The sequence below is a fragment of the Anarhichas minor genome, unplaced genomic scaffold, assembly GCF_050575085.1.
Source record: "Anarhichas minor isolate MPS153535 unplaced genomic scaffold, ASM5057508v1 ptg000011l, whole genome shotgun sequence".
Taxonomy (NCBI): Eukaryota; Metazoa; Chordata; class Actinopteri; order Perciformes; family Anarhichadidae; genus Anarhichas; species Anarhichas minor.
The window spans coordinates 13,670,603-13,683,073 of record NW_027466457.1 but is presented as its reverse complement, the minus strand read 5'-3'; the positions used below and the strand labels follow the sequence as shown (position 1 = coordinate 13,683,073).

At 42.8% G+C, this 12,471-nt stretch overlaps 1 protein-coding gene across 6 annotated transcripts in view; it reads right to left on the bottom strand.

Annotated features, from left to right (window-relative positions):
• ppip5k1b (diphosphoinositol pentakisphosphate kinase 1b) overlaps window positions 1-12,471 on the bottom strand; it is a 38,063-nt gene that overhangs the window by 6,437 nt on the left and 19,155 nt on the right. The window contains exons 17-28 of one of the 6 annotated variants that reach the window (XM_076089532.1): window positions 12,141-12,323; window positions 11,784-11,925; window positions 11,349-11,572; window positions 10,656-10,783; window positions 10,389-10,503; window positions 9,940-10,047; window positions 9,719-9,835; window positions 9,202-9,342; window positions 8,887-8,995; window positions 6,073-6,222; window positions 3,870-3,932; window positions 89-274 (exon numbers count right to left, since the gene is read on the bottom strand). In XM_076089532.1, the coding sequence (XP_075945647.1) occupies window positions 89-274; window positions 3,870-3,932; window positions 6,073-6,222; window positions 8,887-8,995; window positions 9,202-9,342; window positions 9,719-9,835; window positions 9,940-10,047; window positions 10,389-10,503; window positions 10,656-10,783; window positions 11,349-11,572; window positions 11,784-11,925; window positions 12,141-12,323 (1,666 nt within the window). Of the gene's footprint in view, window positions 1-88; window positions 2,110-3,869; window positions 3,933-6,072; window positions 6,223-8,868; window positions 8,996-9,201; window positions 9,343-9,718; window positions 9,836-9,939; window positions 10,054-10,388; window positions 10,504-10,655; window positions 10,784-11,348; window positions 11,573-11,783; window positions 11,926-12,140; window positions 12,324-12,471 lie in introns of those variants that run through there. The other 5 variants (XM_076089531.1, XM_076089527.1, XM_076089529.1 and 2 more) reach the window with 5 other exon arrangements.

Genomic DNA, 12,471 nt, shown 5'->3' with positions numbered 1-12,471 from the left:
TCCCACTTGCCCCAGCACTGGCAGAACGGGGCTAGAGGGAGGAAGAGAAGGCGGCGACAGGAAGTGAGAGGGATCCACAGAGGCTGACCGTGGAGGGATTCTGGGAGCTCCTGACCAGACCTCAGCCAGCTCTTGAGGAGGCGACGGTGGTAGGGACAGTGGCGCAGGTGGTGGGCTACGGTACCGTCCACAGCCAGAGGGGCAAACCCCAGCAGGGACGCCTCAGCGGGGAGCCCCTCCAGCAGCTGGACTACATGGAGCTCGTCTGAGGGCTCTGAAGGGACGAGAGGCAGAGCAGGAAGAGAGGAAGAGGAAGTACAGTGGAGCAGCAAGAGGAGCGATAGGAGCTGTGGAACAACTCAAAAGAGCAGTGCGGCTTCAGCACAGTGGGTTGAATTTAATGAGCTGAGAAATGAATCGTAGAAAGTACATTCAGTTTCAATCTCTGACCTTATTTGATCTACACTCGTCTTGACCTTTCAGTTATGAAGCAGACCAACTACTCCTGAACAACAGTATGCCTCAACCACCAACAGCTGAAACAAATTCCACCATTTCCATTTCAAAGCAAACTAAGTTCAAACAAAAGATAAACCCGAGGTCAAATAAAGAGCAGCAGCAGTCAATAATCGATAATCTATCGCATCACGAGTTCAAAAGGAATCAGTGACGACACATCAGAGGTCTACTTCACAAAACATGTGAACCAGAGCGTCTTAGAGTCGTCAATAATACTGTTCAGGTATAACAACTTCAAAAACAAGAAACCTGTGACCTCGCACGGCTGTTTTATGTTTTCAATCAACAGCTCTGTGCTTGGAGCCGAAGATACACTGTGCTGTGCAAATTGGGCAACTTCCCTGAGAGCCCCGAACTCTCTGAGGAGGCCCAAAGGCTCCAGGTTCGTCATGGTCGTCACCAGAATAGATTGTGGTGATTAATTAGCAATAACAGACTTCTTGCAAACAGTTGCGTAATCACATATCCAGCAGTTACAGAGAAACATTTGCATTTATCTGGAGACCAATATTTAATGACTTGTAGCTCAGTTTTTGGTGTCTATCAACTCCAGAGGGGAACGTCTGGCTCTTTAGCTGCTCTACTGTGTTCACCACCTAACCTCTAACTGTGTCTGTATGTTGTTTGGTGTTGGGCAGAACGTATGCAGTCGGTTTAAGCAGCTATAAAATAAGCTGAAACTCCGTATAAAGCTCCGTGAAGCTGCAGATTCTAGTGATAATAAAACTCTTCTTAATGACACCACACAAACTCTTCTGATACGTGATTAATGAAGCAATCACAGTCACGGCTGTTCCTTAAAACAATGTGCAACAACTCAAACACAACACATTTTGCTTTCTCTCCAGTTCACTGCACAGAAAATCAACTATTTTGTTGATTTTCCTCCACTGAGCAGCATTTTGGGCAATTCATCAGTGCTAATTTTCCTTTTACCCTACCAAGCTAATAACCAGTATAGAATATTGGCTTCCCAAATGTCTGGGTTCAGGTTCTACTTTAATCCTCAGATAATAGAGGCGCTTCGCTCCATAACGAAACATAAAATTAGGTGAAAATGTGACCTGAATGATTTAAGACTCAATCAAAAACAAAAGATAAAATTGAAAATGGTTTTATCAACCCAGAGATGAATATGATTCTTGGTCCTCCACAGTGAGTTTTGCTTACACATCCATAGTTGTCTTTATAAAATGTGTATAAAAAGGACATTTTGAACTTAAACTACAGCATGTTGTTGGAACAAAGCTGAAGAAAACAAGCCTGGGTGATGATGTTAAATGTGTTATCTAGACATCTCAACATGATTTATGTATTTGATTAATCCTCCTTGCTCATTTAAGTGTAGGGATCACAAAGTAAATGTCCTGTCATCACTTCCTAAAGTCTTAACCTTAAATACCACAAATGTGCTCGACACAGGGGTTGAACTGTAGAAGCCCGATTGAAACACTCATCACTGTGGTTCCCCGTAGTTTGTCCCAAACACTTGTCAACATCATATCAGCTTTCTGAACCGCGCCGACTCTCTGTGTCATTCTGAATCAACACGTCAGACGATCCCGGTGCTTCTACGATGTGTCATTTTTCCTGCGAAAACACAGACAGCACTTATTACGCTGCTATTATTATATTACTGCTCATTGCATCATGCAACGTCTGAGTCACTGATCCGTAACAGCATTCAGTCTAAATAACCTAACAGGAGCTCAGTTCTGTGCAGTCCAGTAGCTTTCATTTGCTCCTTCTCAGGTCATAAGAGCCAGCGGGGCTGATCCCCATGGTGCTATATAAAACTGCCTCAATACATATTTCAAGAAAGTGAAGAGTGGATTTCATCATACTAATACATCTTTCCACAAAACAAGCACTGTGAAGTAACTCATTAATTCCCAACAGCTGCCGTGTCCAAAAGAAACCTCTACACGGAGCCAGATGGCCACCAGTGACAGATGCATGTAACTGGATTAAAGAAACTGAATATGACTTTTCACAAACAGACTCCACGACGTTAGAGACCAGGAGGCCGAACACCGTCGATGCTGCTGAACATTTCTTACTTACAGGCAGTTAGCATCCACAGCTCGGCTTCACCACAGAATTACCGAGTCAAGCAGCAGACACTTGCTATCGAGAGGGATTTCAATATAGAAGAACGAAGGATATTTTTATTATAATTCTGAAATTATTTATTATTTTCATTATTAATTAATACTTATTGTTTATTCTATGGAATACCTGAAAATCAGTCAAAGACCATGACTTCAAATATCTTTTTTGGTCCGACAAACAGCAAATGAGAGTTTTGGGCCTGTGTGCTTGAAAGATTTGTGAAATGATGAATCAACTTTTCACATTTGTTTTGTAGATTGTCTGAACGATTAATCAACAAATTGTTCCAGCTTTATCCAACTATCTCAGAAATTTCAAGAGTGAGAGTTGCTTGTAAAGCAGCACTAACGTGATGAATAAAATAAAATGAAACTGCAAAACAATGTGCATCATACAGAAATATTTTTAAATTAATAATAAAATGGGAAAAAGGTTTTTATGCTCCAGAGTGATGAATAAATCCAGGTAGACGCTCCCTTGTTTTGTAGGTACAGAGCTGCAATCCAACAAATGAATGAAGAAACAAAACCGTCTGATTTTGTGCGGCGCTCCACATTCACATGTTGGAAAGCAACTCGCGAGAGCAACTTAACACTCCCCGAATATCTCGTGTTGCTGACCTCTCCCGATTTAACTTCTCACCTTGCTGCAGTGACGTAGAAGTGTACTCCAGGGCGAGTCGGTACACCGTGACATCACGGTTGGGTGAGGTGAAACATTTCTGACTACACCAATCAGTGATGCGGTCAGAGTTAAATAGATTTTTTTATTTTTAATCGCCCAAACTAAGAAATTAACAGAATATATGATTTGAAATGAGCAAAAAGTGCAGGTGAGGATATATTATGAAATGTGCACAGATTATCCGCACATGGAAGTATGTCTGAGGCAGGATATATATTCCACACACATCCATCCTGTGAAGAAACAGCAGGATCAGAGAGAATGAAAGAAGTGCAGGCAGAGCAGGTGGTGTTAGAGGTGAGGGCCGAAAAAACAACACAAGGTACAACAAACACCGAGGCTGTGTGTGCGTGTGAGAAACAGAAACTCTTTCAAATTTAAATTAGTTTTTTAAATCTTAAGAGACGTTTAATGTAATTAACGCAGCCAAACGTCAAACCCCCAAAATTAGAAAACACAGGAAATGTTTTCCCACAAAAAAAAAAAGGGTCATGCAAGATAACAGGAAAAACTGGAGGAGCGTCGAAAATAAACTTGAATAAAAGCAGACATACCATTAGTCGGATGCCTGGCAAACGACACAGAAAATCTCTTTACTGGCGGCATAGAGAACAGCTCTGAGGAGATAAGAAAGGTAACTGGTGTTACTGGGGCTGCTGGTACCTGCGTCTGCCTGTTTGCCAGTGTTGTCTTTTTACATGAGAGAAAAACAGAAAGAGAGAAAGAGAGAGAGAGAGAGAGAGAGAGAGAGAGAGAGAGAGAGAGAGAGAGATGGCCCGTCGATTCATTAATATCTGTCTGCCAAGGAACATGCGTGCAAACGAGGGTCGTCTCTGAATGAACCGAGAGGAGATGGGCTTTTACAGAAAGAGAATGGAGAGGCTGTTGAGTGGAGTAAATGATGGACATTTAGAATAGTAAACATGCAGGAGGTGTGACGCTGGACTTCTATCTGAAGGGCATTCGACTGTGAAAGCCTCTTTTTTCTTCCTTGTGGGAAACACAATCGTGTTTGCTGTCTTGCTGACAGTTTGATGAGAAGATTGAACTCACTTTCATGTCTGTACGGTAAATATGGAGCCACAGACAGCAGCTTGTTAGCTTAGCTTGGCATAAAGACAGGACAAGCATCTAGCTTGGCTTGTCACTAATGAACCTTATTAATTGTTTGAAGTCATGTTTTTGGCCACCTGACAAATAAAAGTCTAAGATTCACTCTTTATAATGTTACGTTATAATGCTCCGTAGAGCTGGTGCATTCATGTTATATGAAAAATATTGATTAAAGGCATTTTAAAGTAATAAAACAGCTTCTGTAACCTTAAATGGTAATAAAAGCAATGCAAACTTCAAACATAATTGTTTTCAGGATCTTTTATATAATGAATAACATTGCATTTTAAATCCATTTAAAAGAAAGTATTAGAAACATGAGTGGTGTTAATGACGGGGTATCTGACCTCATCTGATAGAGCTGTGTGGATTCATAAATGTTGCTCTAAACTACACTCATCACCAACACTGACGGTCATTTTAAGGTCTGAATTGAAAGCAGTACACTTCCTGTCTCATGACGCAGCCCTCGCTTCCCTTAAATGAGCAGCAATGTCGTCGGTCCAAACGCTCACCTGTCTCTCTCCTACGGCTGAACGTGATGTAACAGAACTGAGAGTGGAAAGCATCCGTTGTAGCCTCGCAGTCAGAGCGACACCTGGTGGATAAACTGAACGGCTCAGTTCCCTGTGTTTTAAACCCGCAGTGGAAAAGGAAAAACAATCCCTGCCCATTAGTTTTGATCCATTTACTTTGCTAGTAAAGTTATCTGCTGCTGAATTAACCTGAGGATGTGTTGCATTCCTCTTTGGAAAAGTACGACACAAAACTTGTGTATTTTACAACAGCTGTGACCATGAGAATGACATCCAGTCCATATGTTTTGGGATAATTAAACCTGCTACCAGGACTTCTGGTGGCTGTAGAAACAGCTTGCTTGTACTCACCATCACCAACATGAGACTGGGGCAAAAGGGTGGGTGGGGGGGGGGGGGGAAGAATGCGACTGGTGGATTTAAAGGTGGATTATTGGCTGCTGAAAATATATCTGTTCCAAATAACAGGCTGAGTTTCTTAACATGAGGATTACCGTGAAATGTGATTAATAAAAAAAGCCAGACGTCTGGCTCCCAGACACAAAAACTACTTTACTGTGGATTATGAAATTTAATTCCCTGAGAGAGAATATGGTTCGCACTGCAAAACAACATGCACAGAGAGAGACAGAGAGAGAGAGAGAGTGAACATTTCAATACACTCAAACCCAAGCAGACAGCGGTGTGATCAGTGCGAGGACATGTTGATCTGGGAGAACATTGATCAGAATACAGATAGCTGTGGCGCATCACACAGTCCACTGTCAGGTTGCATGCTCAGCATTTTCTGCACAGACGATCACTCTGCCGTCAAATCAGTGCCCTCGTCATGCACACTGCGGAGGAAAGTCACTCAAGAAACATGATGCAACAGACTGAAATTGGTTTGTTTTGGGAAAGGAAGCAAAAGAAAGCAGGGAGCTGTAATTTAAGAAGAAAATAAATTACAATACTGAATGTGCCAAAAATTGAAGTATCTGAAGCTTAGAAAACGAAAAGTAGAATAAGATATCCTGAAGCCAGAAAGAGAGTTTGGAGACCTTCTCATGAGAAGAAAAAGAGATGAAAAGACCCGCCTTGTGGGGGACAGACGGTGGCGTGAACATACCAAACATGCCAATCTGGCACGGCAGACTGCCGGGGGACAGGGGTGGTTTTCGGTGGAGGTGGTGGTGCGTGCGGACGTAGTCCCGCAGGTTGGGGGCGCTACAGGACACCCCGAGGGCGGAGGCACTGAAGAGGCCAGAGCAGAGCGACCCTGTGTGAGGAGGAGTCGGGGGAGGGAGGTGTGCAGGGTGAGTACTACATTTTACACACCATGCTATTATTCATAACAAACTGATGCTTTGGAGGAGAATTAGGAATTAAGAAGAATGTACACCTGTGTGAAAACCCTGTAACTACAGTATGGTGGATTCTCATCCTTTAACTTCAGTTTCAATAAATAGTTTATCATAAACTAAGGAATTATCACAGACAATCTGAAAACAAAGCTGCGGTTTGTTCCTAGAAATGATGACATAAGTTACAAGGTTTCCACAACAGTGACCTCCTAATGTATGTGTGCATATGTGTAAACAAGGCCATCAGTGAGTGTACAAGGGAACTCAGAGCATGTGTGTTGTGATACGCAAAAAGCAGCAGAGGCGTGACGAACAGGCCCGAGTGTGGAAACGGGATTATTTCAGACACCCTCTGTGCACAAACCCTCTGAAGTTGCAACAGCCAATCCCCATAAATATATCATATTCTTTTGATTTTAATAATATTTAAATAAGTACGGAGTTTATAGACCACACAGAAGAGGAAATATAATCTTTGGACATCTAAAAAGGCATCTGCTCGTCCCTCTGTTCTATAAACAGTGTGGAGGTATGAGGAGCAGAGGGCGTCCTGACACCTGCTGCTCTCGTCAGTGACCTGTGCAAAGTCGGTGTTGTTAGTGTTGCGGATGAACAGGGAGGGATCACTCAGCAGCCTCTCACTTACTGTACATAACAATCTGACAGGGCTCCACTCAGGAGTCAGCTGCACGCAGACGTGTGATAATAAAGCACTGAGTGACGGGATGATTAACACATTTAGGGAGAAGCAATACAACACACATACTGCCCTTTTATACTCGTCCCTGCTCTTGATTGTGTTGTCCTGTCGGCCTAAATTGTTTTATTTTACTTGAGTGCAGCTGATCATTTCTTTAAATTGGAAAAGTCTTGTAATAAGCTTCTTCCCTCTCCACCACGTATCCATTTAGTTTAATATTTTAGGTCATAATCAAGCAAACGAAGGAGATAAACTGCTCTGAAAACAAAAGCTGTGAGAAGTGACGCAGTTTAACAAAGCTGAGTGTGACACACAGGTTTGAAATTCCCAGTAAAGCACACAAAGTGACTCCACTCCCTGTTCTCACGCTCACGGTTTTATTCACACTTCTGGATTTAGACGACGGCCTTTCATGCTTGTGTGAGTGTCACCGTGTTAGCAGTCAGTTGTTTTGCTGTGCGTACACTTTCCAAGAGTCCTTCAAGGGCTCCGTCATTAGGGGAGAGGTTCTTACAAACACCTCCGATACACCTGATTTGGAACATTTTAAGGCATTTTAACTTTGTATGCATCATGATCGGGTAAGAACTACCCAAAGTTTCATCTTATTTAAGGTTAGGACAACAGTAAAAACATTGTTAGACTGCGGAGCATGTACCGTACCGCTGCTGATAAATACATAAGGAGACCCTCATATCTACATATTTAACTATCTACCTCCTGATCATGTTTTTAAATAATATACAATACAGGACTAATTCTTAAATGGCATTTCCTGCAATCATCAAATTATCTTCTTGCTGACTTAAATATGTAGAGTGCTCTAGAAATCAACTCCAAATCTAACGGGTACATCAGGTGTGCAACATGGCTCAGCTATAAACACTTCTCACTGTGTGCATGAGCTGAATATTGCAAATGCATTGATGTGAATTTAAATATAACTAATATGTGCTTCTTTATGTTGCCTAAAGTTTAACCGCTATTTAAATTGTTGTCATTTTACCCATCTTTGTTATTTTTAGGATTATAACCTCTGTCTGGTAACACTACAGCTGTTCCATGATTCCATAACACAAACTAAATCTACTTTGAGTACAAAGGAAATAGAAGAACTTCTAACAGCTGTAAAGAATTAAATAAACTGATCTTGGATAACATTGTTTTTTCTATTGTATTAAATCTATTGCTTTCATGTTGTCAGTTAGTGTATAGAACATAGTACAGTTAGTAAATAAAACATCTCAAAGTTTGCTCTGCAATGATATCGACTTTACAAATAAAAGGCTAAATAGCAAACGTCATTGAGACAATAATTAAAGTGGATCATCAGTAGTTTGGTTTGTTTCCTGTTCTGACCTCAGAAAGAAGAGACAGAAACACCTACAGTATGTTCCCTATGTTGTCACTTTATCACCTGCGTAGAAAGGGCATCGGTACTTCTCTGAACGCTACGTGACACCAGCGGTCCGGCAGTTGGCCGTGAACGCAGCTCTCCGCGCTGACCTCTCGCCTACATAGTTTGGAGTCTGATCCTATTTGGCTGCTGCTGAAAGCTAAGCTGGGATGGAAGCTGTGTGACCGTCAGAAACAGAGACAGAGGGGAGGGTGATGGAAATAAAAGAGGGAAAGAAAAACAGACCGAAAGAAATAATGGGTGACACACACGGACAGAGAGAGAGAGAGAGACACAGACAGAGAGAGAGATATGGACAGGTGGGAGGGCTTGTGATGAGGAGAAGATCAGTGATGACAGCTGGAGATGAAATGTGTTGTGAGGTCAGTGTGTCTGTTGGCATAAACTCTCTCTCTCTCATACTTACCCCCCCCAAACACACACACATACAGAAAACACACACACCAGAAATGAGGTGCCCACCTAGGCCACTGGCTGGTTTGATCTCGGGAGACTGGCGCGAACCCGAGGGGAAGAGTCGGTGGGAGGTGCTGCCTTTGGAGGACTGGGTGGGGGAGGTCTCAGAGAGGACCTGAGTGGGGCCACGGAGACCAGGGGTTAAGACTGAGACAGCTGCCACAGTACATTTAGGAACCTGGCATCTCTCAGTCACTTAAACAAAACCGTAACACTTCTGATACAAAACAAAAAACTGCTAATTTATACAAGAATAAAATGAAAGACTCAGTCTGGTTGTATCATTATTAGCAGTAAATCCAACACTACAGGGTCTGGTACCTCCATGGAGCCCGTCTTCCGGTTGCGGATCATGGGGGACCTTCGCTGGATGTTGATTGGCTCAGAAAGAGGAACTGCCTGGTCCAGCTGGTCCTGGGAGAGGTCCTCCAGACTGCCCTGATTGGGCTTTTTGTCTTGATTCTGATTGGTCAGAGAAGGGGGGGGGGGGGGGGGGAGGAGATATGATGATTTGTTTTTAATCTTATCTTGACTGTTAAACACAAGTACAGTGTTGGAGAGGAAGCTCACTAAAGTACAGAGATGACTGGCTAAATCGTTCATCTCATTCCAGAACGAGTTCTGCAATTTTATGCATCTTATGATGTTAAAATAAAGTTGTTAAAAGTTAAAAACATCACCTGAAGGACAATTGGCTCTTTTTGAACATATGATTGTCTCTAGATTTGTAAACTAAACAAACTGCAGACCTTTAAAATGCCGACTGAAGGAAACAACAACAACAACAACAACTGTATGACCGTGAATAAGACTGAAACATGCAAACACGTTCACACACCTCTGAGGACGCCGGGCGGAAGCCAAAGCCAAGAGGTACGTTCTCCTCGTCTTCGCACCCTTTGACTCCTGGACTGAAGTGAAGCTCGACGTGGAAACGCTCCTCTGAGGACGGGTCCTGCTCACGACACAGATTCAAAGACATAAAGACAATTCTGTGTTAAAAACTGCAGACTGAAAGAATATAAAAGGAGAAAGACATGCAGCTCTGTGCAAGCTGACCTTATTGTTGTCTTCATACAGCATAATGACTATCTGTGTCATGTAGTTGAGCTCAGTCACAGCACTCAGGTAGTCCATGGCCTGTTTCCACTGCTGGTCCTTCTCATCCTGGTACTCAAACAAAAACATACACACTGTAAATGCAAACGACACTTCAGACATAAATACACAAACAAAACACCTGATAATATGATACATAAAATCATGTTTAGACATTAGCCTGTAATTAAACAACGAGGTTATAATGTCCTTAACCTGTATAATGATGTACCACAGAAGATATTAATCATTAGGGTTAGGTAATAAAGCTATATCAATATCATACATGTTTTTCCGATAATATGGCACCTAAATAAAAAAATTTAACACCTACGCATTTACAGGAATGTTTTATTAATGTGTTCCTACCAAATAAACCAATAACAAAGAGGTGATAAAATCAGACATACATCCAGCAGCCCTCCGTAGCGGAAGACGCTGAGCAGGGAGTGGACGTGGCTCTCGCTGGTGAAGTAGAGACGCGTGCGGACGTGACGACCGGGAGACATCACGCCGCGAGAATACCTGAACATCAGAGGACAAGACACGACACAAGTCTGTCAACACAGCACCGGCGACATCCATAAACCTACACAAACACACTGTGTGTTATGTGTTTTGCCTATATACACGTGAAACATGTTGGTGTGAGCTTCAGCGGCGGCTTGTGTTCTCACAGCGGGTGCAGCTTGTTAACGGCCTCGTCCTCGTGGGTCCTCTGCATGTCCAGCTGGATTTTCTTCATCAGAGGAACACAGTAAGCCTGAGCGATGTCCAGTTTCTCTGCTTTGCTGATGCCGTACTCCTGATATGGATGATATGAAAGGGGGAAAAAGCAGTTTGAACACTTTCATCCACTTCTTTGTAATCTACTTATTCATGGTCATGAGGAGATGGAAGTCTTATCGCAGCATATTTTGGGGAGGAAGGCAGGAAAACACGCTGGACACCACAGGATGAACAGATAACAAGTGACAAATCCATGCATGGAGGCCTTAGAATGGATATTCTGTTACTGTGAATTATGCTGCGCCACTTCCAGAATGAATTGCTGTATTTTATGACATACTTGAAAGAGTTCTTTGATTTTATCTGCTGAGTCACACTACCGTTTTTTTGGTGCAACATTTTAATCTTCCCACGGAAATCAATACATTTTGATTTTATGCTCAAAGGGAAAAATGGTTTCATGACCACCACTTACTGCAATGAATGTGTGAAAGTATCCCATTAGTTACCATTCCCCCACATGATTTAAGTACATCATTTAACTCCCTAATTTAATGTGTGCCTAGCTGAAGCATGCCGTCTTCTAGGCAGGGTCGTGAGAGAACCTGAAATGTGCTACAAAGCTAAATGACGCCTTTAACCTGTGGTATGACGATGTCAGCCAGGGCGCGGGACAGTCTGAACAGCTCCAGCGTGTCCTCCAGTCCAAGCGAGGCGTTGTGCTGCGAGTCGTATTTGATGCAGTCATAGATGTCCGGGATCTTGCTGATGTCGTAGCGGCCGTTCTTCATGCGAAAGTCTCTCTCCAGTTTGGACCAGCGCTGCAGCATCAGCTCCAACGTCTCGCTGTGGTACAGCTGAAGGTCTGAGGAACAGCACAGGATGACTAATCTTAGTCCAAGTGTTAAAAAGGTAATCGTCTATTTTAACCGTTTCAGCTTCTGTCTAATTCATGCGGACAGAAGTCTTAATAAAATATCTCATCTTCAGCAGAGTTAAACAGTTGATTGTTTATTTTCTCCACATGCGGCTGAATATTTTTTCTTCTGTACGCCGGTAAGACATGTTCTCACTACCTGCAGACTTGGGGTCCTCCAGTCTCTTGCGAATCTGTGAGTTGAGGCTCTGGATGAGGGCGTACACCTTGTCACAGGTTTTGACTGGATCCTGAATGACCTTCATTGAGTTCACCAGCGATGGGCTGCCAGTTGGTGCCAACTAGGACACGATGGAAACAGAAGGATAGAACATTATATCAATGAATATAGTCAGGAAGGACTTGAACAACTTTAGCCAGTGTTTTATATAGATGTGTATCAAAAAAATACTATTATGTCTGAAAAGAGATTTTACTTGTGGAAGATTACTGGCAAACATTCCTCCAGGCACCTCATCAAATCAAGCCATTTGTATACTTCCACTTTGCCACACACCTTCTGATAGTCCTCCTCTGTGAACTCCTGGCCCTTCTGCATGATTTCATGCAGCCTGGCCTTCACTTTCTGTTGGCAGTCGGTCAGAGAGTCGCTGTCACTGTCCAGCAGCCCGTTCATGTTGCCGCTCTTCACCATCTGAACCAGGATCGGAGTCAACTCCCCTTCTAGAGCCAGCAGACCCTGCAGAGAAACCAGAGAACTTGAGCTGAATCCTTGTGTGGCCTTTCGTTTTCACTCAACCAACGTCCAACCACTGTGCTCATATGGTACAAATATTGTGTATCAAAGGATTTACAATTAATTTATCTACTGAAATATGGCATAGGAA